Source organism: Phoca vitulina, unplaced genomic scaffold, assembly GCF_004348235.1.
Source record: "Phoca vitulina isolate PV1807 unplaced genomic scaffold, GSC_HSeal_1.0 scaffold32, whole genome shotgun sequence".
Lineage (NCBI taxonomy): Eukaryota > Metazoa > Chordata > Mammalia > Carnivora > Phocidae > Phoca > Phoca vitulina.
In genome coordinates, this window is record NW_022589735.1 from 21,761,534 (window position 1) to 21,788,515 (window position 26,982).

General features: G+C 41.2%; 1 protein-coding gene and 1 pseudogene across 1 annotated transcript in view; both read right to left on the reverse strand.

Moving 5' to 3' along the window:
- Nucleotides 1-555: 555 nt before the first annotated feature.
- Nucleotides 556-26,982, reverse strand: part of LVRN (laeverin) — a 62,679-nt gene continuing 36,252 nt past the window's right edge. The window contains exons 7-20 of the mRNA XM_032425458.1: nucleotides 26,144-26,287; nucleotides 25,546-25,611; nucleotides 25,369-25,434; nucleotides 24,932-25,104; nucleotides 22,755-22,831; nucleotides 22,266-22,405; nucleotides 20,192-20,247; nucleotides 17,444-17,597; nucleotides 15,513-15,607; nucleotides 13,201-13,308; nucleotides 11,968-12,135; nucleotides 11,610-11,747; nucleotides 5,642-5,717; nucleotides 556-880 (exon numbers count right to left, since the gene is read on the reverse strand). Coding sequence (XP_032281349.1) covers nucleotides 740-880; nucleotides 5,642-5,717; nucleotides 11,610-11,747; nucleotides 11,968-12,135; nucleotides 13,201-13,308; nucleotides 15,513-15,607; nucleotides 17,444-17,597; nucleotides 20,192-20,247; nucleotides 22,266-22,405; nucleotides 22,755-22,831; nucleotides 24,932-25,104; nucleotides 25,369-25,434; nucleotides 25,546-25,611; nucleotides 26,144-26,287 — 1,602 coding nt within the window. The 3' untranslated portion in view covers nucleotides 556-739. The remainder of the gene's footprint in view (nucleotides 881-5,641; nucleotides 5,718-11,609; nucleotides 11,748-11,967; nucleotides 12,136-13,200; nucleotides 13,309-15,512; nucleotides 15,608-17,443; nucleotides 17,598-20,191; nucleotides 20,248-22,265; nucleotides 22,406-22,754; nucleotides 22,832-24,931; nucleotides 25,105-25,368; nucleotides 25,435-25,545; nucleotides 25,612-26,143; nucleotides 26,288-26,982) is intronic.
- LOC116645351 lies at nucleotides 3,248-3,399 on the reverse strand (annotated as a pseudogene).

The window sequence follows — 26,982 nt, forward strand, 5'->3', positions numbered from 1 at the left end:
CCCACAGGTGGGGATGCAGTCTCCGGCTTCAGGAAGGTTCCTTCCTGTCCTTCTGGCCTCCACAATCTGAAGGGCACGTCACGGATCCTGCGATCCTGGCTCTTTTTGTGACACCCTAAACTTCAGTGGCCTGTAATGTGTGGCACAATGTGATAGGCCCTGTGGGAAGAGAGAAATGGACAGAAGACCCATGTCTGGCCCTTCAGGCACTTCACATGGCTCCTAGAATGATCTGTTCCTTCTTTTTAAAATGTTGTTTCCTTGGCTTCTCTAGGTCCTAGTGAGTATTATTTTTCTGGTTTCTCTTTCTTTACACTGTTGTGTTAATTTGCTCATGACGCTTTTAAATATTGAACTACATAAAATCCAGAGTATTGCAAGTCTGTGTTTTCCCTCAGAGAAGAATGTGCTCAGTTGGCCCATGATCCAATATTCCGCTGGCTTTCACAACAGAATAAGCAAGGCTTTCTAAGGTAAATTTGTTTTTACAAGGCACCCCGAGTAAATTCTGTGGCTTCACGGCCCAACAGGAAAGTGAAATCTTCCCCTGGGTTGGCAACATCCTGGGGAATCACTAGCCTCGGGGCCAAACAGGACAGCCCAGGAAGAACAGGAAGGACCCTGAGAAGCAAATGTGACTGACATACAAATAACAACACATGTGGTTTTGCAGACTCACGAGGGCCTGGGAGACAAAAATGTGAGTGAAATCCACTCTAGCAGCCGGGAGGAGTGCTGGTTACGTGTTCCTCCGTAGCCATGCCGCCATCCTCGCATTGCGTGTTTTGTTTTCCAGATTTTTCTTCTTTATTGTCTGTAATTTGGCGTGGACTGTGAGCCTCTGGTGCTCTTCCAACATGTTGCCAAAAAACTGCTGCAGCTGCAAGCACCAAGGGAGGATGGGTCGTGAGACAGAATAAGGGAACGTTCATGTGGAGGAGCAAATGGATTTTGCAAATGGAGCACACACGGCGGCCAGAGTGGGTAGGAAGGTGCGCTCACGCGGACTGTGTGTTCCTGGGGAGACCCTGCTTGAGAACAGGTGATGAAGACTACACCTACCCTGAAGAATTAGGTGTAGACCAGAAGTCCTGTGAAGGGGGAGCTTCACCTATTTGATTCCCTGCTCTATGCCCCGGAGCACAGGGCAGGTGCTCAGTAATGACTCACCGAATGCATACTGGCTATTACACCAGATGTGTGGACAGACACACAGGGAGAACTTCTCTTATCTCAGAAGAAACACTGCAACTCCCAAGGCTCAAAACTGGCCCCTAACATCTGGACCCTTATAAGTGTTATCCTTTATTTAAGAATATTTAGAGAGTGGGCTTATCCCCTGACTAGATTCCTTCACTGAGTCAGCTCAAGCCTTTAGCTATGGGAACATCTGCCGCAATATTATGTCTAAGCCAGACCCCAGCGAACCAATAAGTCATATTCCAAAAGGTCTATTTCTGTGTCACTGGATTAGAACTTATTTTTTCTTCCAGATTTTTATTTCAATTCTAGTTAGTTACCACATAGTGTAATACTGGTTTCGGGAGTAGAATTTAGTGATTCATCACTTACATACAACACCCGGTGCTCATCATAACAAGTGTCCTCCTTAATGTCCATCCCCCATCTAGCCCATCCCCCACCCACCCACCTCCCTCCATCAACCCTGTTTGTTCTCTATCGTTAAGAGTCTCTCATGGTTTACTTCCCTCTCTCTTTTTTTTTCCCTTGCCGTATGTTCATCTGTTTTCTTTCTTAAATTCCACATATGAGTGAAATCATATGATATTTGTCCTTCTCTGACTTATTTTGCTTAGCCTAACACCCTCTAGCTCCAACCATATTGTTGCACGTTCATTCTTTTTGATGGCTGAGTTATATTCCATTGTGTATCTATAGAGACCACGTCTTCTTTATCCATTCATCGGTCGATGGACATTTGGGCTCTTTCCATAGTTTGGCTTTTGTTGATAACGCTGCTATAAACAGCGGAGTGCGTGTACCCCTTAGAATCTGTATTTTTGTATCCTTTGGGTAAACACCTAGTGGTGCAATCGGTGGATTATAGGGTAGCTCTATATTTAACTTTCTGAGGAACCTCCATACTGTTTTCCTGGATTTGAATTTGGAACATTTGAGATGACAACGTACCTACGCCGGCTCACAAAATGTCACTTACACCCTAATGTACTTGAAATTGAGTAATGGGGCCACCCAGCCTAATTACCATGTAAAAGAAAAGTAAGTTTCTTTTTATTTTAAGGTTTTATTTATTTGAGAGAGAGTAAGATCATGAGCTGGGGGGGGAAGGGTAGAGGAGAAGCAGACTCCCCGCTGAGCAGGGAGCCCAATGCAGGGCTCCATCCCAGGACCCTGGGGTCATGACCTGAGCCGAAGGCAGATGCTTCACCGACTGAGCCACCCAGGTGCCCAAAAAGTAAGTTTTGAGCAAAACGTAGGCTAAGGAACTATGAACAAAACTCCTGCCCTCTCCCACAGCTGCCCAGAACCCTGTACCACATGCGGTGTGTGGGAGGGGAGTAGGGGTCTGTGGGATTGTCAGTGGGGCTTCATGCATGCTGGGAGCGTGAGGCCAGGCTCCTGCTGGGGGCCATACGAAGACCAGACCATATTTTCAGTATGATCCCATGAACAGAGAGATGACAGCAGGACTATAATCTATAAATGATTACTACATTTTTGACAAGGCCATTCACAGTAGCTAATTTGTTTTCAAAATGGCAAAAATTTCACCACAGCTGAAAGTATTTTTGTTTTTTTTTTTTAAAAAAAACAAACTGTCAGTGACTCTAGAGTTTTGGAACTCCGAGGACTGCTAAATTTATAGGCACTTCATTCATTCATGAAACGGCAAATAAAACTTCCCTGGGTTCTCTAGACACAAAGAAGAACAGAGGCCCTTCGTTGCCAACACAAACTCGGCCTTCATTCTGGAGCCTTCCTTCCAGCATGTCTGGGTGCCCCTCCCTCTCCTGTCCAGGGAACCCCTGATAAGTCAGGTCCTGGCAGCTCAGCCTCAGGCAGGCCAAAACTCACACATAGAGAAGTCCTTCAGGAATTCATGATTCTTCCTCTCTCATAATAACAACTACATAGCTGACTGCTTCTCTCTCTCTCTCTCTCTCTCTTTTGGCTCACAATCAAACTTCAGGCCTTTATGACCTATATATTTATTGGTTTATTTGCTGGGGCAGGGGAGCTGATTTTCCTTCCTTCTTCTTTTTTTTTTCTGTAAACCAGGTCGATGTGTGGAGTGGATGGAGCTCCCTGCTCCATAAATCCCCTTAATATCTTATCCTTGGATAGAGGATGTATGAGATATTAACCTGATAAGAACAGACACTACCCTTGATCTCAGCCAAAAGGCCAAGAAGTGATTGCTTTTCCTTCCTTATTTATACAGGCCCTTTCTGTTCATACTAATATAGTTCCGGGCCACAGTGTTTAATTTGTGCTCAGGCATTTTTTTCAAAAAACATTTACTGAACTCAATTGAGATGAAATTGATGGACAAGAAACTGTATTCACTTGAAGTGTGACAAGTGAGTGAGTGCTGCTCATTTTATATGCCCGTAAAACACAGAGCTAGGATCTAGCTACAGTAAAGTACATTTCCATCACCCACATATTCCTTCAGGCGCTCTGCAATGGAGCTCTCCCTCCATCCCAGGCAACCACTGATCTGCCTTTTGTCACGAGAGATTATATTTGCATTTCCCAGAATGTGTCTGGTTTTTTTTGTTTCTAACTCAGCATAATCATCTTGAGATGTATCCATGTTGTTACACAAACTTATTCTTTTTTTTTTTTTATCAGGATAGTGTTCCCTGGTGTGGATATATTACATTTTCCTTATCTAGTCACCTACTGATGGATGTGTGGTTGGTTTCCAGTTCTTGGCTAACGTGAATAATGCTGCCATGAACATTTATGTAACAAGTCTTTGTGTGGATATGGGTTTTAATTCCTCCTGAGTAAAAACCTAAGAATGGAACTGCTAGGTCACACGTGTCTAAGTAACATTTTAAAACACCGCCTGTTTTCCAGAGTAGTTGTACATGTTACCTTCTCGCTGGCAGAAAAAGAGAGTTCCAGTTGCCTTACCTCTTTGCCGGTGTTTGGTATCGTAAATCTTTCTAATTTTACCTATGCTCTAGGTGTGTAGAGGTTGTATTTATATATTACCCTTGTTTTAGTGTGTGTGTGTGTGTGTGTGTGTGTGTGTGTTTGATAGATATTTGCTTTGGCCCCTTAGTTTACTTTCTGGATACAGGATCCCCTTTTCTTTCCAGAACTACTCCTCCCCTAACCCAGTGCCTGTGGTTTGCGTGGGGCTGGCTCCAAATGCCGGCACATGACCCAGGCTGAGCCACTGGAGTATTTCACCCCCCCACACACACACACCGGTCCACAGTCACTGGGGCATGTGGACCCAGGTAGGACCAACCAGAGTCCTTCCGTGGAGCTGGAACTTGAAGTTGGGTGAGCAAGGACTCCTCCTCCTACAACTGAGAGGGCTACGGACAACAGAAGCCTGGGGCTACGTTTGCCTCCTGTGGAGAAAGCCTGCCTTAACTGTCCATCAATTTCATCTCAATTGAGTTCAGTAAATATTTTTTGAAAAAAATGCCTGAGCACAAATTAATTACTTAAAAAACAGTAATTAATTCAGCCGAGGAGGAAGCAGAGCCTAGAAATGGCAAGCTCCGGGTCGCCTGGCGCGTTCAGTGGGTAGAGCGTGCGACTCTTGATCTCGGGTTTGTGAGTTCGAACCCCACTCTGGGTGGAGAGATTACTTTAAAAATAAAATCTTAAAAAAAGAAAAATAGCCAGGCCTCTTCTAGGTTCTAGAATACAGGTCTGACGAAAATGTGGTCTCCCTCCTCAGGGAGCTCCTTAGAGCCTCAGGGAGCAGACCCATTTATACACCAATTACAGTACAAGGTGGTTAGCGCTATGATACAGGTATTCACAGGATAACTGAAGAGCGTGCAGGAGGAGAGGGTGTAAATCAGTTAATTAAAAAATTCCTAGACTAGGTGGTTGGAGCAGGGTCTTAAAGGATAACTAGGAATCATCCAGCCAAGGACAGGCAGGGTGAAGCCACCCAAATCAGAAGGCAGGGCGTTTCCAAAATCTGGAAAATGTGAAGCAACATGATAATTAAAGAAAATCTGTAAACGGTACAGCATCACTGGAGGCAAAGTGTTGGGGAGCGTCTCCTACACTCGGCGGTGAGGCAGGCAAATGTGAAGCCAGAGAGGCCGGCAGGGGCCAGGTTATAATGAAAAGAGTAAAAATGTCTTCTCATCACTTGATGAGTTCCTGAAGCTTCGACAGCGGGGCAAGGACTGAGGGCCGAGAGTCCTAGCCAGAGGGCGCTGAAGTCAAGCGAGGTGAGCAAGGATGGGGTCCAACCCTCTACCAGCAAGAATGGTCTCTATTTCAGGAGCAAGATGGAATCGAAAGCCATTTCCTGCACACAGTGAAAATAACCCCAACGGAGGCACGGAATATAGTGATTCCAATAAGCCTGTCGTTTTCAATTTTAGCAGCTCCAAATTATATGAAAAATGGCTTCTAAATTATCATTATAATTCAGGATATCTAAAGTACTTACCTCTGTGATCTGCAAGTCTGTACTTATGGTTCTCCCTATTATATACATGAGAGTAACCAGCGATTGTGTTCCGTACCTACAAAGCAACAAGATGCTAATCAGAGGTGGAAAATGTTTTGCAAGATAAAGCTGTATTTTATAGAGCAGGTAAGATGCTAAGTGCACAGCCCCTATTGATTCCTACGTCCCAAATCTAAGCAAAAACATGTATGAACTAGTTTAGCTTCATCATTTAATAGGAAATCTATTATATAGAAGATTTTATCAGCACTAAGGAAATATTCATAGGTAAATATCAATTTGTGTCCACATAGTTCTGAAAGCTTTACTTAAATATAAAAAGCTCTTCTTAAAAACCGCAACCATTTTTATCTTTTTAAATGAGGTGGTTAAAACAGATGTCATGTACCTCAAATTAAGACAACTTAAAAGGGGTAAGTAAATATGCAAATTATGCTCCTTAAAAATCAGTAATTAATATGGGATCAGTTTCAGAAACTCTGCCTAACCTACCCTGAAAGCTTATTTAAAATTTTGTATTTGTATATGCTTTTTGGAGAGAGGATCCATGTCTTTGAAGATTCTCCACATGTTGGTGATTACCAAAGGGCTAAGTACTCTGGCTCCACTTTCTCGCCCTCAAACAGGCACCATGATTGAAACTTCCCCTCTAGTTTCGAGTCCTTGAATGTCCAACAAGGATCATCCAGAAAAAAAACCATGAAACACTGGTATGGAAAAACAACAGATACATACCTGCCTGAAGCCTTGCTGTGGTTAAAAAGGTAAATAAAGACTTTGGGATGCATTAAAGAAGAAAGAAAATTAAAATAGGATTAATGTTTTGGACCCAACAAGAAAGGGTTCAACTACCATTCTGTTCCATCGATGGTAGATAGTTAATACACACGATTGACTTACTTTAAAAATGTATACTTGAAATTAAAAATTGCAAGAGTTAATGTTGGTATAATACTCCAAGGTAAAAGAACCTCTCCGTAACACCTGACTATTCTCCGTTTGCTTGTGCTTCTATTTCTCCGTTCAGCTGTGTGCTCCCCATCATGAAACCCAACAGAGAGGAAGCGGGAATGTGTGCAAGCTTTCATGCTTAGCCAGTGTAACAACATTTGAGGAAGAAATCAAGGCTTTGGTGAAAAAGAAGGGGGTAAGATTCATTTTAGGTCAGGAAACTGATCATACTTTGTATTCTATATTCAAATAAAACTAGGGTTTTCCTGGAGGCTGTGAAGCCTACATGGTTTTAAGAAAGCCAAAAGCAGAGGACACCCAGGTGGCTCAGTAGGGTGGGCATCTGCCTTCAGCTCAGATCATGATCGTGGGGTCCTGGGATCAAGCCCCACATCGGGCTCCCTGCTCAGTGGGGAGCCTGCTTCTCCCTTTGCCTGCCACGCCCCCTGCTTGTACACTCTCTCTCTGACAAGTAAATAAATAAAATCTTGAAAAAAAAAAAAAAAAAAGCCAAAAGCACCTGATCAGGATGACATGGCAGAAACACCATTTCTACTGCCTACAGTAACAACTCATACAAGTCCTATTGCTTCATCTCTATCCACACATTCTTCCATGAGACCCATCCACAGCTGTGGGACCAGACGCATCTTTCCCTAACTTGCAAGATGTCTTTATGGTCAGTGGAGGTTTCCTCACTGGGATCGGGACTCAAAAGATCATCTTTGGCCCAACAATGGACTTAAATACCCCACAGCAACCAGTGCAATGCTCAAACATGGGAGCGAGGGGCAGGACCAAACTGAAGTTGTTTGCCTCAATACAGTATTCCCAAATACAGTTTCAGATCAGGCTTCCTGGGAAGTACATGGGGCCTGAACTGTTGCTGGCCAGAGCCCTCAGCTCTAACACTGGACTAGCCCCATCTCCTCTGTTCCAGAGCCCCGAGTTCCAGCCACCTACTGTGACCGGTCCCAAGTCAGATGCTCAGTCCTGCCCCTGGGCATTTGCTGGCATCCTCTGGTCCATGCAGAAGGTCATTTTTTTCCCCACTGTTTGTTCAAATCCCACTTAAATCCCATTCTTCTCTTTCGGTCCCCAAACCTTCTCCGGCTCTCCTCTACAGCATTTCTCAGGTAGCACGTCCTCATCACCTTATATCCCTGACAAGAGCTTAAACTAACTGGACCTTGGCATGGCAAGATGATAACTGTTTATTACGAGAAAGAACCTTGGAATTGATCAAATAGGATACCTTTCATTTTATATAAGAGGAAACCAAGGCCAACATGTTAACTAACAGGCAAACAATAAACAGTTGTTGTTCTAGTTGCATTCCAGAGGGGAGTGTTGGAGAATTCCGTTTCTCGTCTGTTTCTCTCCCAGAACAACTGATCTCCTGGCAAAATGACATTCTGTTTACATGACATAGACAGTAAGTAGCAGGATTACGGCTGTAAGATGTAGGAAAAAGGTACGGAAAACTCTAGATGTCCTTCTGTGGGGCTTCTTGGGGTCTTTACGATGCTAGCATATACTGTGAATTTGCAAAAGTGGAGGTTTAACACAGATGGTTCCCAAACTGATCAGGCTACTGTCTTTCGTATCCCATGAACAATGCTCAGTGAAACATACCGGAGAAACACGAATTTCGCAGCTAACTTGCTAGGAATCAGTCACATTTCAGGAAGTTCAGAATAAGTCTTTTTCACATAATTAATGTAAAATTTAATTTGTCAGAGGCATTTGTGCATTGATCCTTTATGTTGTCTTTATTATTATATGCAGACTGGTAACATGCTAGTCTTCATGTTAAATATAACTGTTTAAGTAATGACTTAAATGTTCTGATCTACAAAGAAGTAAGCATTTTTGAGCCATTTTTAGGGTGTATAACATTTTGATTATTAACTTGCACTTTTATTTCCTTCTAACAATCTATAAATATTATCACTGTTCATTCAAACAGAATCATTTGCACAATTCAGCAAGACTGATCAATATTACAATTACTATTAAATAAATGAATAAAAAGTAAATTTAAAAATGTATTAGTTGTAGAAAGCAAACCTATTTGAGTCTGAAAGACTTTTTGTAGCAGAATGTGTGAGAGGAGTGAACTGAGATGAATTTGCTATAAATAGGCATCTATTTTATGAGCATGACATCTTGTTGATAAGGGATTAAAATATTCAAGCCATGGTTAAAAGTTCATACATTTACAGTTCTAGGAGCTTCTTTATTTTTTAAGATTTTTATTTATTTATTTGAGAGAGAGAAAGAGAGACAGAGCATGAGTGGGGAGGAGGGGCAAAAGGAGAAGGAGAAGCAGACTCCCCACTGAGCAGGGAGCCCGATGCGGGACTCGATCCCAGGACCCCGAGATCATGACCTGAGCTGAAGGCAGACACTTAATCTACTGAGCCACTATTTAATTCTAGGAGCTTCTTGAGGTTCAAAAGACCCATTTAGAGTTAACAAAAAAAAGTGGGGAATTCCATCCATTTAATATAGTACACACATCATTGAAATAAATTGCCACCCATCACTTCTTGGCCCTTTGGTTAAAATCAGATGTAAATAAACTGCCACACGATGGACTTTCCAGAGAGTGTTACCAACGTGTTCCTGTTCTCTAAACACAGAAAAAAACGGTTCTTCTGAGGAATAAAAGTTAAAACACACTCCAAGTCACTTAAATTGAGAGCGATCTTTCCCATGAGTTGCTCAAAGCCATTTTGGGGGGTTTTCTCAGCACATGTACTGTGTGTGGTAGAGGAAGAGGGAATGAAAAATGAACCAAGGGGCGGGTTTACCCCTGGGAGCACACTGTCCAGCTGAACTCGGCAGTGATGGCCATGTTCTGTACCTGAGCGGTCCAGCATGGTAGCTGTTGGTCACTTCGTGCTCTTACAACAGGACTTGTGCAATGGTGGAGCTGGATTTTAAATTTTCTTTAATTTTAGTCAATTCAAATTTAAATTTAAAGATCCACAGATTAACCGGGGGCTATCATATTGAGCAGTGCAGCCTTAGATGATTTTTTTAATCAGGGGTCAGCTGGTTTCATGTTAAACCATACCAGCATCACCCCGGGAGCTGGTGATAGGTGCAGATTTCCTGCCCTACTTTGGTGGATTCTGATTTTTAAGGAGGTAGGTGGGCTTGAGAGCCTTGAGGTTACTGAACCACTCTAGGAGATTTCTAATGTTGTGCCTGGGCTCACCATGTCGCTTTGAGCCACAACGACAGTAAGTATGATCCTCAGCACTTAGAAGGACGTACCAGGTGCCAGGCGCAGCTAAATACTAAGCCTGGCTCAAAATCGTGAAGCTCTGTCTTCCTCAGGGCCCAGCAGTGCATAGGAAGGAACAGAGGAGATCACCGTTGGGCCCTCAGGCAAATCATCCCACAGTTCTTAAAGGAGCTGTGCTCTCAACGTTTTAATTCCACAACTGCTCCTCAATTGTTCCGTAGGAAACAGTCAAGAACAATAGCTGAAGTGAATGCCCGTGGGCATTACGAACCACAGCAGCAGAAGGACAGGCGGCCTCATGGGCCAGGCAGAGCCAGACCTAGAGGGGGCACGCAGGGACGGGGCTTCTGTGACAAACTCCAGGGAGAGAGAACAGAAACAAAGAGACAACCCTGTGTGCCTGGAATCTCTGAAACCTCAGGGACCAAGGGGACCAATGTCAATAATTTTCATTTCAATCCCAGCTCCCCAGTTCCCAGTGGGACCTAGGAAGGAGGGCATTATCTTTAACGACTTAAGCAAAAATGGAAGACATCATTTATCCCCAAGGTCTTCGGAATCCGAGGAGATTTAAGGAATTCATAAGGCTGCCAGAAGCAATGAACTTAGAATGATAGATAATTTAACAGTGGACATAAGGTCAATTTTCTCAGTAAGTGTGTTCTGCGATGAGCCAGGAAAATGGTACTATGCAAACAAGCTTTTAGCTACATGTTGTAAATTTCTGATTTAAAAGCACATTTTTTTGGTGTTTAAAGGAGTTCAATAAATATTTACAAAAGAAAAACTTTGCAGGATTTTGTTTTGTAAGAGAGCCATATTCATATTTTTTTTTTAGAGATGGGGGTGCTGCAGTGCATGGAGAGAGAGAGGGAGAGAGAGAGGGAGAGAGAGAGAATCTTAAGCAGCCTCCACGCTCAGCGACACAGGGCTTGATCTCACGACACTGAGATCATGTCCTGAGCCAAACCCAAGAGTCGGATGCTTAATCGACTGAGCCACCCAGGAACCTATATTCACATTCTTAAACATATATATTCTAAATATACTTTCTGTTCCAAAAGAATAAACTTATTTATGAAAGGTACCTTCCAACTTTACAGGTGTTTGGATCTGCTAAGTATCTGCTAACTCTAGCAGATGTGAGTACTTGCAGGACGCATTATTCTAGGCTTTCAGGAATGTATGATTAAGTCATGTGCTAGAAAGACCAGCCATCAAGGGCATGCTGCCTGATTTTCGCATGTCAGTGTACATTTTACCCAACAGGGGGCTATGAAGCAAGCAGATTTAATCTTAAAAGGTAAGAAATATGGAAAGTTCGAGAATATGGAAACCAGATACGTAAAGGGAATCTGACAAATAAGACACAAGCAACAGCCAGACTGACATAGTCATGAACGTTGTTTCTTGAAATATAGTGGTCTACCTCCCAAAATAAGTGAATGGTTGGTGTGCACTCACACCAAAAAAAAAAACATGACTTGTTCTACTCTATGTCTCTGATGACAAACTTCTTAGTGCGCAAAGGCGGGAGACAGGTAGGTATAATCCCAGGCAAACCCATTTTCATACAGAAAGCCAAAACTGAGGGTAAGCGATCTTCTCTTCCACAAATGAGACTAAATGCAAGAAAAATCATCACTTCTCTGGTCCGTGCAAAGGACATTTGTAACCTAGTCAGACTAAGGTTGAACATCTAGCACCAAACCAATGACCAACCTTGCATTCCCTTCTTACCTTTCACTCACAGCTTGCCAGTTGTTGACTAGAAAGTCCTTTGCGATGTACCGGCCCACTTCAGATGCTGCCACAACCTCAATGATATTTGTTTCATTAAAAGCAAAAGGAGATGCAGTAATGGCGTACTCCATATATCTGCAAAAATGCATTTGCAGAAAATAAATGCACAAACGTTATCCAATAGAAAGAGCAAATTTCAACAAGTGGACTTAAAATCCCATATGGTGCTAAGTCAGGAGGGCACAAACAGGTATTCTTTGAGTTCCTATAGTAGCACATGTTCTATTTTTCTCTCTTTGGTCTATTAATTGCATTCCTCCGCCAGGAATTCCAAAGATAAGTTGACCGTAATCACCTGTTAAGTATCCTTGGGTCTTTACTGCAGCTCATTGCATAAGCGAGTTGAATCCTTTCTTCTTCCTTTGTTTTATTAGCGTACATATTTAACAGAAAGTCCCATTCTTCCTCACTTCCCAAGGCGATGCCATAACATAAAATTACACTTTTAATCGGAGAAGGTATTCTGTAAGGTAGAACATGCAGTGATATTTCTCATAGTAGTTATGTGATATGTTCATTTAGATGTTATATTTTTAGAAGGATATACCTAGAAAAAATGTTGAGGTCTCAGATGTAATGATCAAAAGTAGGGATCGAGAAAGCCAACTGTGGAAACTGTCATTAGCATTAATATCGTGAGACAAGAACATCAGATTCATTTAGAAACTAAGGAGTTATAAGAAAGAAGGAAATTATAATAGTTCAATCAACATACACTGATAATTCAGCTTAAGCTCATATATATATATATATTCTAAAGTAATCTTCACACCCAATATGGGGCTTGAACTCACGACCCCGAGATCAAGAGTCAGATGCTCTACCGAGCGAGCCAGCCAGGCGTTCCTTATCTCATGTCTTACAATCACATTTCTTGAGAGTCCACCTGAGGTGATGCATTAGATGTAACACAGTAAAACCAGAAATATAGTCTTCGTCTCAGCTCTCAGAGGGAATGCAAACTCATAGAGAATGAGCTCCTTGGACACACTTATATATAAATCACAATAATAAACCATCGAGGAACAACCGAAATAAGACTCAAGGTATGCACAAATGGGGTGCCTGGGTAGCTCAGTTGGTTGGGTGACTGCCTTCGGCTCAGGTCATGATCCGGGAATCCCAAGATCAAGCCCCGCCTTGGGCTCCCTGATCAGCAGGGAGTCTGCTTCTCTCTCTGACCCTCCCCCATCTCGTGCTCTCTCTCTCTCTCATTCTCTCTCTCAAATAAATAAATAAAATCTTAAAAAAAAAAAAAGATACGCACAAGTGCTTATTAGGGGACACGCTGACAATTAGCGGCCCAGGGTGACAACACACTGCATAAATTCGAATCCACTGTCATACCCAGACCTACGGTAGACAATGCAAAAGAAAAAAAAAGGGGAGGGGCATTTGAAAAAAATAGGAGACAGACTACCCAAGCAAAAACAAAACAATCACTCCCAGAATGAGAACATCGAAAAGGGAGAGAAATTATTGGTGTTGAAACAGGACAGAACCAAGGGCAATCCAATATGAGTCTTACTCATTCTCTGGATGGTTCGCCCAGTTTTTGAAGAGTTCTCTTGACAGCTGAAGACAGTCTTCAAGGCCCAACCAGCACGCAGTTTCAAAAAGTTTTTCCAGGGCTACTCTTAAAGGAAAGCACAAAGAAAAACATTTTGTTTTGCTACATTTATTTTTTTTCCTACTCCAAGTACGTGTGTTTCATGAGAGGATGGGTATTTTAAAATATCCTTCCAATAACATCGGGGTTTGTGAAAAAATAGCTTTTGTGGATGGCAAACTTATTTAAGGCTCAGAGAAATATTTGCTGAGAGGCTCTCAGGCACCAAATAAACTCCTAAGACTGGTATTTTTTGAAAGTCGGAAATAAATTACTGCCATTCTTCATCTCCCTCAAACATACGAGGGAGTACACACACTCCACATCTGTTATCAATTTAGTTTTCCTCCCTTTCTTACAATAATTGCCTTATGGATAGAAAGAAAAAAGACTTGAGAGTTTTTGATCTAATACCCTCAAAAATGAAGTTCTTTTCTCTATACACGGAAAGGAGAGGGAGGGGTTTCTTTCTCTTTCCTCAATGTGCTTTCCCTTGCTGGAACTTTTGTTTCTTCCTCTGCTCTATTTGGCTATTTATGTTCGTGTCCAGATAAATAAGAGAGGTTTTTGTTTTGTTTTGTTTTGACAGCTGAGCAGCACTACACATTATTGTTCCGAACAAAGTAAGTTCAAAATGAGGGTTCGAGAGGGGAGGGGTGTGGGGGATGGGTTAGCCTGGTGATGGGTATTAAAGAGGACACGTTCTGCATGGGGCACTGGGTGTTATACGCAAACAATGATCATGGAACACTACATCAAAAACTAATGATGTAATGTATGGTGATTAACATAACAATAAAAAATCAAAATTACATTAAAAAAAAAAAAGAATACGGTGAAGAACAGTAATCAGTCCAGAGAAGCGATGCCTGGAGGTGTGTCTCTCCATACTCCCGACTCTCTCTGACTTGGATTCAGAGGTAAAGGAACTCAAACTGGCCCTAAATTTCCAGAAAATGCAAAAGCCAAATCAGGGTTGCTTCACCCTCCAGTTGCAACCTCAGCCTGGCCTGACCTTCCGATAAGGAGAAGTAGAATGTCCAAGGGTGGAGGGCCTCTGAAAGACAGTTCTGAGCATTCATTTACCCGCTCCCTCCCTCTCCTTCCCCATCCCAAGTTGGACGCAGCAAGACGGGGTTTTCTATGAGTACACAACTCTCCAAGTTTACTCGGAAGACAACTGGCCCCAGGAAGCTAAAAAAAGCAGGTCACTTGAGTCCAATTTAGGGGAGCCAAGGATATGGCTGGCTAACATTTGTGGTGCCTGAGTGAGCACACTTTTGTCCTCCGGTTCACGCACCCAACTCGTCTGCCCACTGACTATCCCGCTAGTCCTCACCGTCTCCCGTCTAAGTGTCTAGTCAACCCCATGTCCTTCCAGTTGCCTGCCCTAGCAAGGAAATATCTCCCCTCTCGGAAGGATACCCTTGACAGAGAATAATCCCATTTTGTCTATTTTGTATTTCTTGTTTGGTCTGATTGATTTCAGCCTGATATTGATTAGAGCTGTAAACATAATCCCTGTACTGTTGTAGATAACAAATTCCCTCCCTAAATCTAGAAGCTCCCCTCATGTCTCCCCTCTCTCCCTACAAATCTTGGGTCACAGGAGGCTGGGGATACTGCAGCCTTATTTTACCTTTCACCCCCTTCCGAGACCATCATGACAACATGCTTACCGCCCTCACCAAACTAATAATATGGAAATCATTTGCAATACTTGCTCATGCTCACACACAAATGACTAAAATATTTCAGGCAACGTCTCTCATCATATTTGTGTAATGAATGGCAGAATTTCTGTCACCAATAACATATGGAAAGGACTTTTTTTCTCTTCTGGCCTCCCTATGCCTTCAATTCATTGGTATAGGCTGGTTTTAAACAGTACAACCCTTCACCAATGGTAGGACACACTCACAACCTCAACCAGGGGCCTAAGATTTGAGAATACAGAGCTATAGATTCCTGTGTGTCCATGTGTGTACTTTGCAGGTAAATTAAGATCCCAAACTACTATTTCCTACTGGGGAACATGTAGCTCACCCATCCCAAAGACGCTGGTCTCAAGGAGCATACAAAATCTCCCAGTTAAATCATAGGTATCGAGGTCTTCCTAATATACATCTGGAAGGCTGCCTCTTAACATGAATCATTTTATTCAATTATAAACTGAATTGAATATAAATTGAATATACATATTCAATATAGAAAAATAAAAAAATACTTACAGGGCTAAATAGTCGTCTTGTAACACTGCCACATTTTCACGAATGACAGTTGAATACATATTCCATATCGAGATAAATCTCTTTAACAGATACTTCTACAAACAATAAGGAAAACCTGCAGTTAGCTATGGCTCACAACACTGAATTTGCCTGTATTTCCGTTTCTCTGAAAAGACAGGAATAGAGGAGTGACAGGTATCTCCTGAGAAGTTGTCTTTGTTACTAAACGTGTAACTGGTTGATTTTGTAGCCTCTCTACATTCAGGTTCTTCATTGGTACAATGGAATTGCTGAGAATACCAATATTACAGTTTGGTGAGGACAAAACAATATTACATATGTGAATATGCACTGCGGAACATAGGAACTCAATAAATCTTAGCTCTTATTACCATTTCACATCACCTGGAATATTTTCAGGTGTGTTCAAGATAGAGAAAGAAACATAAAATTTTAAAACCATGAAAATTTCTACCTTAACATTCCCATGCTTCGTATCTACACCTCCAAGAAAAATTGGGACAACTGATTTATGCTTTGGACAATTTTTTTTTTTTTTAAAGATTTTTTATTTATTTATTTGAGAGAGAGAGAATGAGAGAGAGCAAGCACATGAGAGGGGGGAGGGTCAGAGGGAGAAGCAGACTCCCTGCTGAGCAGGGAGCCCGATGCGGGACTCGATCCAGGGACTCCAGGATCGTGACCTGAGCCAAAGGCAGTCACTTAACCAACTGAGCCACCCAGGCGCCCGCTTTGGACAATTTTAAGCCTTGAGTCTGAAAAAAATTTTCAATTGAGCTCTCAGCTGGGTGAATAGCAAGGTTATGAAAGTTATCCATTTACAATACATCCCCAAGCACGAAGTAGATGTTATTCATTGACATTCATTAAAAACAAATCCTAGGGCACCTGGGTGGCTCAGTTGGTTAAGCGTCTGCCTTCAGCTCATGACATGATCTCAGGGTCCTGGGATCGAGCCCCGCATCGGGCTCCACTCAGCAGGGAACCTGCTTCTCCCTCTCCCTCCGCCCCTCCCTGCTTGTGCACACTCTCTCTCTCAAATAAAAAATAAAAACAAATCCTAGTTTTTACTTCTTTACCCAGAACCAGGCATCAGGGTTTATCAATGAGCCACCTTGATCCCACAGTTAAGTGCCTTCTTTTCTGGGTCACCGTCCCCCCATGCAAGGACGTTTCCACCAGCTCTTTGGACAGCAGAGGAAAGAAAGTCTGGACCCGTGAGGTATTTGTGATCTCGCCTTCCAACTGCCCCAGAAGCTTGCTTGGAATGATCATCTGGCCCACTTTCTGATGTGTTTCTGGTCCCTAGCTCTCCAAAGGGCTGCTCCCTAACTGTTGCTTTGGTTTGCCCTGAGCCATCTTCCTTAGGATCACTGTTTAAGATCTAATAATGGAAGTTTTCTCCTTTTCTATTGTTTCAGTTATGATGGTGTGTCATTGCTTGATGAATTCCCATTTTCCTCTCTCACTTGCCAGCAGCAAAAGCAGCTTTAAAATGTTTACTTTTTCTGGAACATGCCTCTCTGGTGAAGCGCTAGTCCTGTAGTTCAGAGTATTTCAATGATGAATATAGGGTTGTTAAAAGTCTTTCTGTTGGACTAACAATCTTTTAGGAGAAAGTTGCTATCAGAGAAAAGGCATACCATTTACATCCACTTCTGGGTTCTTAGGGCACACTGTCACTTCACCAAGAACTAGAGGCCTTTCCAAGCTTCTCTCATACTCATCTCCTAGACCACGTCTATGACTAAAGTATGACTAAGAGTAACCAGTCATTCCTAAGAAAATTAATATATATTTGGAACTCATAGACTATGACTTGGGGGAAGAGGTGTTTCACAGATGCTGTCTAGTTATGGAAAGAGGGAGAGAGGACTTTTTCTAAACCACACAACAAAGAAGGAAATTACCTTTAATAATGGGTACATATCATAGCTGTTCGCATCAAAAACAAGATCCTTGGTTACCAGGTTCACCAAGACCGCATACCATACTATGATTTCATCTTCTTCAGCAAGGTACTTGGTTAAATCAAGGGCTGTTTCAATCTCAATATAATTGTTTCTGTTTGGTTCAAAAAAATACACACTCAAAAAACCTCCACTCGCTAAGTAATTTGCACACTTTCCATATTTGTCCCATGCTTCGACGCCTGACTTTAATAAAGTATGTGAAATCAAGAAGCTAGAGGTCCCAGCTCCTTGATAAGGTAGGAGCCAAGCAATGCTGACAGACCCTCCATTACAATTTGGTACATTCAAGTGCCCCAATTTTTGGAGACTAGAGGAAAATCCAGGCCAACTCTTGGACTGCTCAGCGGGCAAAAGAATATTTGTGCATTTCGTACGCATTCTTATGAGATTATAATTTCCTTTCAACAAGTATTGATTAGAAGTCATTATCTAATGCTCTGCCAGATACTCACAGGAACACAAACTAGTGTGTAGGACACAACTCTTGCCTACCATTGGGGATCTTATTCTTTCAGGGAGAAGCTGAGACTTAGGCATAAGAAGCTGTTAATGAGTCCGAGAAAAGGCAATGAATATAATAAAAGTAGCAAAGAAGGAAAACCCATGTGTGTGATGGAAAAGTCAGGGAAGGCCTCCTGGGAGGAGGAAAGTGAGAAGGGCAGTGAAGCCTGGGTAAGATGGAAATGGAGAGAGAGAAAGAGGAAGGCTGCTTATGACAAAGAAGATAAAGCGGGAATCTGTGTGATGAGCAGACCAAGCAACCGAGGTGCAGGATTTCTTCAGTGTGGAGTTGAGAGGTGGAAGCTGGGAAATAAGGTGGATCAACACTGTAATGAGCCTTGAATGTCAGGATGAAGAGTTTACATGGAGTAGGAAGGTGTTTAAACAACACGGGGTGACATCACGAAGTAGATGCTGAAAAATTTTATAGCCACTGTGCTGAAGAAGACAGAATGGAATTTAAAGGAACTGAAGGCTGGAAGCTAACATAACAGGCTAAGTAAAAGATGAGGGGTGCTTGGCTTAGCATGGAAGCAGGGAAGGTGGTAAGTAAGGGGGAGAATCCAAAAGACATCCTCAAGAAAGAAGAGATAAGACAGTTGGCAAATGGCAGATGGAGAGAGAGAGAGAGGAGTCAAGGATGTCTCTGATGTTTCAAGTTTGGGTGATGGGAAGAATCGTGGCACTCTGACAGAGAGAAATTGATAGCAGGAGCAATTCAGAGACAGAACGAAAGTCCACTGTGTAAGGTCCTGAGTTTAAATGATCACAGGATATGCAGAAGGCAGGAGGGGACAGGTGGAGATGTAGACTTAGAAGTCATGAACATATCCCTTCACAAAGCTTTACTGAGTGGCCTATATCTGCTGGGCACTGTACGTGCCCATAATAAAATGATCCCTAAAACCATAAGAATGCATGAGCCGTCCCAAGGAAAGAGAAAAGAAAATGATAGAACCATGATTGGTCTGAAGGGAGCACGGAGAAAAATCAGACACAAGGGGGGAACTGGGTTTGTGTCTCAGAGTCTCCAGAAACCAAGAGAAGTTTCCCGGAGGATACGGTCAACAGTCTCAGAGTCATGGCGCTCCTAGAGAGGGGTTTCAGCAAAGCAGTGGGTGAGGAAATGTGCTGCAGGTCATAGAGGGAAAAGTGGTAGAGAAATGAAGGATAAAATAAACAGACATTCATTCAAGAAAGAGGACAGGCCAAAGACAGAGAGAACACACTGGATAATTTATTATATACACTCCTTAATTTTACTGTCTGAAAGTTTAAATTTTGGACACATATGAATTTATCTGGATGAATAAATGTATTGAATAAATGTAATAGAAATAAAATCTGTATTTCTGTAGTACACTAAAACATAGGCCATATCTCATTAAAATTATACCTATAGCCATCACCCTAGGGTAAAAAAAATCACTTCAAAATCTCAATTGATAGTCTATTTTTTTTTGATATGTCAGCTATTTCCTTAACTTACAATATCACAGAAAAATATGAATGCATCTACAACCTTCCTAAATGTATCCCTTTTGATATTTAACAGCCTTTACAAATGCAAGCCCAAATCACTTGTGTTTCCCCCTGAGTTTTTCTTCCTGATGGAAATTTAAAAAATAAAAATTCTAATACTTTCTGTGATAATCCTCCAAATATTTAAACACGATAACGTTTTCCTAGGCACATCTTCTCTACTGCATCGTTTTTAAAACTTCTCCTTTAAAGGAGGGGACAGGTGGAGATGTAGACTTAGAAGTCTTTTAAAACGCCGACTTACATTTTCATCTTGTAAAACTGAAACTTGGTCCCCATTAAACACTAACTCCCCCAAACTCCCCCCTCCCACCTGCCCCCGGCAACCACCCTTCCCTTTTGTCTCTAGGATTCTGACTACTCCAAGGAACTCATATAGGTGGAATCATATAGTATTTATCTTTTTGTGACTGGCTTCCTTCACTTAGCCCAATGCCCTCAAAGCACATCCACGGTGATGTCCATCCCAGCAACTTCTATGTTCTAAAATTCCACTGTACCCATGGAACTTGATCCTAATCCGAATAAGCTGGGCCCTGTATATACTGAAGAAGCAATTTCACTGCACGGTGATCAGGCTGTAAGGTTTTATTACATTCTCAAGGTATACTTAAAAGCCAGCAGCGAAGACAACATACTCACTTAGACAAGGAAAAGGCATCGTCAATCAGCTGCAGCCTGTGGATAACAGGAATGGCCTGCAAATTAGATCCAAATTTGGGCAGGAAAAAATGAGAACATTTCTTAGCCATAAAATAATTCTGCAAAATCATAACAGTGTTTCAAGATCAGGGTCGCTTACGAAGCCCTTTTACGTGAATTGTCTCACGCACAGGGAAATGGTGATCACTGAGGATAGTCCCCATGATTTATTTATTATACATCTGGTTTTGATAAATGATCCCTCTGGACATCAATCATAAGTCTTTCATCTGGCAGAGAGTTTTGCCAAAAAACTCCCTGAAAAACATGGCATGGTGAAAACAAAAATGGGAAGCCACATTTAAAAGGCTCTCCAGGATAGAGAGTGTATGTTCAATTGCATTACACAGTCCAAATAGCTGTCAGGAGAATTTTTGGCACGGGAAGCCTTAAGTATGTATTATTTAGCACTATGTTGGTAATACTGATGTCCTCTGAGCGGTGTCCGTCTTGTCAAGATTTTACTAATTTGATCCAATGCCACCAACAGAGTGCTTGGAATCACAGAAAGTCAGGGGTCCATTGCCAACCCAATTGCTTAAGGTTGGGCTTGAGCCCCTTGGCATGGACAGGCCACAGGACTCTGTCTCAGCTAGAGGGGCCTCAGGGGCCCAGAGCCTCCTATCCCCTTCCTTCAACACCTCACGCATTTTCATGGGTTTGGTCCCAGAAAATCCATCTTCACAACACTCGCTTTGAGCTTCTCAGCAAGCCAGACTTCAACCTTTCCTTGGTCTCATTTCTTTTCTGGCAGTAATAACACTTCCATTTTCGAAATTAATATTAATAACAGACACGCTGTTTTATTTGCTCCCCAATTATGTAGTAGAAATAACTGACCTCAGTTTTTCAATAAGTAAGTCTACAATGGTTTCCAGAAATTATTGCTAGAATGGCATGCCCTTGCTTGCATGGCTTACAGTGCCCTTAGAAACCAATAAGAGGGTAGCTACTCTGAAAAAGATTCGAAAATAAAGTGTTATGATGTGTGGATTTTGGAGCCTTATTCAAAAGCCTCCTAATATATTTTTTTAATTACTGAATATGTTCTGGTAGGGAATTGTGTCCCGCCTCTGTTAAACATGATACACGTATCACCTGACTAATCTTCACAATTCTTTATTTAACGTTGGTCTATTAAAAAATCATTAGATGGATGGGAAAACCGAGGCATGAACACAAGTCTACCAGACGCAGAAGCCAAGCTCTGGACCGATATACTGAAGGTCATCTTCTGCTAGAGAGGTCGCTGCGTGTTTCAGAGAACTCTCGAAGACAGGGACACCAAAGACATCTTTTAGTTCAATGCTCTAGCTTGAAGAATGGTGTCTCAGTGAACTAACTGCCCGTGGTTTTGGGGCAGAGCCAACTCTAGAGACTCTGACACCAGCATCTATCTCCACCAATGGAGATTTGGTGTAATTCAACCAATCAAAATTTGACTGACCAGAGCTAGCCAACATTTTAATATTTATATAAGGGAAAATGACTTATGTTTGGTGGTAAAGTGGTACTAGAGTCTATTGATATTTTGTAAACTAAATTCTCTGAGGGAGAGTAAGAATATAATTTTTTTTTAAAAATTAACACTTTCTAGCATAGACTGGGTACCCGTTAAGGGCTTAGAAACTGTAAGCATATGTTTACCTACATTGTCTCTAGTCCTCATGATAAGTAACAAAGCTGTATTGTTCCTATTTAAAGTGAAGAGATGGAAACAGAACATTTAAGTAACTTGTCTGAGATCACAAAACTAATGGTTAATTGGAAAAGGTATTCTGATTTTTACCTAGAAAGGTAAAATGGCTGAAAAAAATGATATTAATGTTCAAAAGCCCAATACATTGAACCTAATCTGCCCTTTCTAAGAATGAGGGAAAAAATCCAGTATGGCTTGGGGTTAGAGAAGGACAGAGTCTCTTCTCACCAGAGGGGTTTATGAAAGCTTGACTCTACAAGACTTAAGAGTGCATTATTAATGATATTTAATAATACATATAAAAAGCAACCTTACCTTAGGATCTTTTTCAAGCTGTTGATTTAGCTTCTTCCAACCTAATGGATCATAGTTAACTCTGTAATATCCAGTCATATTCAAATTTAGAATCACCCAGTCATGATCATAAGCTGAAACTTGCATTTCGGGGAATATTTCTACAAAGGGATATGGGAAAAGTGTGAAATGGTACATCTAAAAAAATTTTCCAGTATATGCTTATACTATATCCTCTTAATCCTCAACAATAAACCCAATGCATCCAACAAAAAGTAAAGGATTTCTAAAATATATACTGATCTTACCATATAATTGTATTTTTTTCACATATAATGGCTTTTGATTTGAAACTTTTCTTTAAAGCTCTCTATGTTAAATAATATTTTAGTTTTAAGCAAGATAGCTTTTCAAAGGCTATACATTTCAACATTTTATTCTCTGCCTTTATATATGTGTGTAATATATATTCGTGCATATATGTGAAGATATTTTATAAATCTTACTTACTCATGCTTTTATCTAGCCAGACTAGAGACTGTGTAATTCCATTTTTTATCCAAAGAATAGGTACAATCCATGTGTCACTTATTAGGAAGAAACCAAAAATTCAGTTAATTTTCATACATAAGATATAAACTCTGAGCCCATATTAACTGAGATGATAAAATGACAGGACTCAAATTCTTTGGTCATTCTCTCTGGATAGGCAAGGGTTTGCTCTTAGGATTATTCACTGTTGTTTTTTTTTTTAAAGATTTTATTTATTTATTTGAAAGAGAAAGAGAGAGGGAGAGAAAGAGCACAAGGGTGTGGTGAGGGGCAGAGAGAGAAGCAGGATCCCGGCTGAGCAGGGATCCCGATGCGGACTCGATCCCAGGACCCTGGGATCACGACCTGAGCCAGGTACTTAACCGACTGAGCCACCCAGGGGCTCTTCACTGTTGTTTTTATAAGCTGTTTTTTCTTTGGCCATTTGTTTATTCTCTATTAGTCTGTCTTCCTCTTTACTTTTTCTTATAACTTAAGGTGGCTACTAAGACAATCTTGTATCTGAATTCCTTCCTTCCTTCCTTCCTTCCTTCCTTCCCTCCCTCCTTCCTTCCCTTGTTTCTTTCAATTTTTCTTTCTTTCAATCTATCTTCCTTCCTTCCTCCCTTCCTTCCTTCCTCCCTCCCTTCCTTCTTTTCTGTATCTGAAACTCTCAAGACCTGTTTATATTAAATTATAGCCACTTGGCCTCACTCAGGAGTTGTTCAATGTTGCAGACAGACCCAAACCCATCCGTGCCAAGAGAGGCAAAGAGTAATTTCAGAAGAAAAAGCTTGACAAACATTTTAAAATGCTTTTCTGCCTCAAGCTTTCTCCCCATCTGAAAAGCGTTCAGCATGGATCAGCCAGATTATTCATATTTACTGAATGCTGACATTCTTCTCACATTGGTGGACGTGACCTGGAGGAAGGAGATGACCACAGGAGGACATTAGTCATCTGAAGAGTCACACTTCCTTGGGGTTTGGACAGGACTTGTGATCTTGCTCAAATGCTCACAAGTCTGGTTTCTTAAAGACTTTGAATGAGGGTCTGTGTTGATCTAACAGCTAAGGCACACATCTTCTCAAAAGTCACGGAATCGTGATGAGCACATGGTGTTGTATGCAAGTGTTGAATCACTACACCATACACTTGAAACTAACAGAACACTGGATGTTAACTAACTGGAATTAAAATAAAAACTTAAAAAAAAGTCACAGAAGAGCAGAGTGAGTAGGGACATTCAGTTCTGTTCTTCTTCCCTGGGGTTTTAAAGAAAGAACAGGATGACCTCCATATTTGGGTGATAGTATTTGAAAATTACTCCCTCATTTACACTGATACTTAACCACAGTGAGATGTGAACAACAGAACGTTATCCAAGACACTTGAACATCGTCTGACAAGTTAAGAAAGGGAAGGGAAGAAGAGAGGAAGTGATGAACACTAGCTTTATACTCAGTTTTTCATTTCCTTTTGACAACAATCCCCTGGGATAGACGTTGCTGCATTTACTTTACAGATAAGGCACTAAAACTCAGAGATTTTATATCAGACTTGCCGAAGGTTTGAATTTTGGTGAGGCTGATATTTAAACCCAGGTATAAGGGAATCTAAAGGCCATAATTCTAATAGTATAGGCATGGCTATCAATACACACATACGTGCATGTGTGGACATGTGCGGAACTATTCCTCAAGGACCAGGGACCATTCAGTTCCATTTCTAGGGGAAAAAAAAGACGACCTTGCAGCCGGATCCCCTTTTCTCTTACTTAACGTGAGGCCATGCTGGGTTCTATTTGACTGCCTCTCACCCAGAATCCTGAGTAATTCATTACTTCTGTCTGAAGGACAAAGAGGATACATAACCCTCACAGTTTTGTTTGCTGGCATCATGCTAAATGCCGGGGGTAGGGCACTGCCTTGAACCCCTCAATGCAAGTCTCTGGCCTCGCTCAGGACATCAGGGGTTCCACCTCATCCTAGCACCCCAGGAACACCCCTCGCAGAGCACAAAGATGCCATCCCAGAGCCCCACTGCAAAAGAGTGGTACTCAGCCTGGTGTTAGGCTTCCTCACCCGCAGGCTGCTTTCCATTTGGTCGGAGCTCAACCCCAAGGAAGGTGAAGGCAGAGGAGCAAATGCACCTACTTGTGGGTTAGGAGAGTCTCATTTTTAACCTTTCCAAGATAAAATGGCTCTTGTCTGATGGCACCAGTGGATACATTTAAGGTGATAACTGGAAAACCACTCTGGAGGGTCCAACTGTCCATTATGCTTTTTACTGTCGCTGGCAAAAGAATTTTATTCTGGTCATCGATGACCTGTTTTAAAAAAATCATCACAAGAGCAGATATTTACCATCAAAATCTTTTCAGGTAACAATCTCCCAAAAGAAACTACATGGCTGGCTATTCTATTCTTCATTTATACAGTAATCCTCAGTGGGTGATATTCAGGACCAAATTCAGAACTCTGCTCAACTCTCTATGTGAATGCTTCCTTAGTTTATTCATTCATTCATTCATTCACTCACTCAGTCAGTCATTCATTCATTGAACACACATATCAGGAAGTAGGACAATTACCATTTGAAAATGCCTCCATAAATCATCTTGCTCAGCATTTGAGTAAGAAAATGTCTTCAAATATGACTGTAAAAAATAGAGAAGTTAAAAAGAATGGAAAAGTTAAGGTTAAAATAAATAACATGCCCAAAACAATTTATGTTTCCTGCCTTCTAGGTAACAATTTTGTAAACTCACCTTGAGTGCACTGAGAAATAAATTCTCATTCAGGAAGCTAGAAAGCATTCGGGCCAAAGATGCTCCCTAAGACAAGAAACAGTCCATTGTTTGAGCAAATTCAGTATATAAATACTGACACATTCTATTTTGATAAGCAAATTCTGGGTTTTTCTCCCGATTGTATTGCGTACTTCAGTTGAATGTTTGGGTTATCCCCAAATATGCTGATAAAATAGTAGACTGTCACTAACTAATAGGTGAAAGGTGAACAAATGTTCTTCATATAAATAATTCAGGATACACAAAATATTTTAAGCTGAGATATTTACATGTTAAGGATAAATTTCTACCAAACAGAAGGGTTCACCTTAGAAGTAGCAAGTTGCCTCAGTGTTTTTATAATTATGGATGGTACTGAGCCCCTAATATGGACTTGAATAATATTTGCTAGATGATGATAGATTTAACCACATTTTCTGAAATCCATTTGCTAAATAAAATTACGATTATTTGCATCAAAGTTTGTATAGTATATATTAGTCTATTATTTTAGAATCCATTTTATGTACCTTACTGCAAGAGTGCAAAACAAAAGGAAATATAGAACTGATTTTACCTTGTTGTAAGTAAATAAGTCAAAGAGCTCATTTATTTCACTGGTTTCTGTGAAATTTTCCACCTTCAAGGACACAGCTCTAGACACCAGGGCGTGATCTTCACTGAGGACATTATGTAAAATGTTAGAAAAAAAGATCTCATTCTAAAAGGAAAAGATTGAGCAACATTAATTCTTCGGTGTCACAGAAGCACAAAATTCAAATACTTTCAAAAATACTTTCAGAAGGGGGTGGGGGGATGGTTGGCCTGGTGATGGGTATTAAAGAGGGCACGTATTGAATGGAACACAGGGTGTTACACGCAAACAATGAATCATGGAACACTACATCAAAAACTAACGACGTAATGTATGGGGATTAACATAACATAATAAAATTAAATTTAAAAAAATACTTTCAAAAACTGACACTGAAGAGGGGAAAAATTCATTCAGATGTGCTCTGTGAGCTGCCATATGCCAAATAAGGATTCCTTGAATAACAAAACTCTAAGATACTTTCCTTCCCATTTAATACCCTTTTTATTTCCATTTTTAAAAACCCCATTAAAGAAGTCAACATGTTTTCCAAGAGAGCTATCTACATTTCCCCAAAGGAGGTTCCCAATCACACAGACAAGACCCTCTAGGCAATAGCATCTCTAGGTGGTTTTAATCCTCTAGAATTGTACTGGTAATTTTATTCGTAACCCCTTAAAATGGGTCAGTCTCTCTTCAGTGAACATTTACAGACCAAAACGCACCAGATTTACAAATTCGATGATGATGTCATAACTTGTCATTGGAAATAAATCCATGGGCTGGATACTACAGTTTCTAGATCATGCATTATGAGAAGG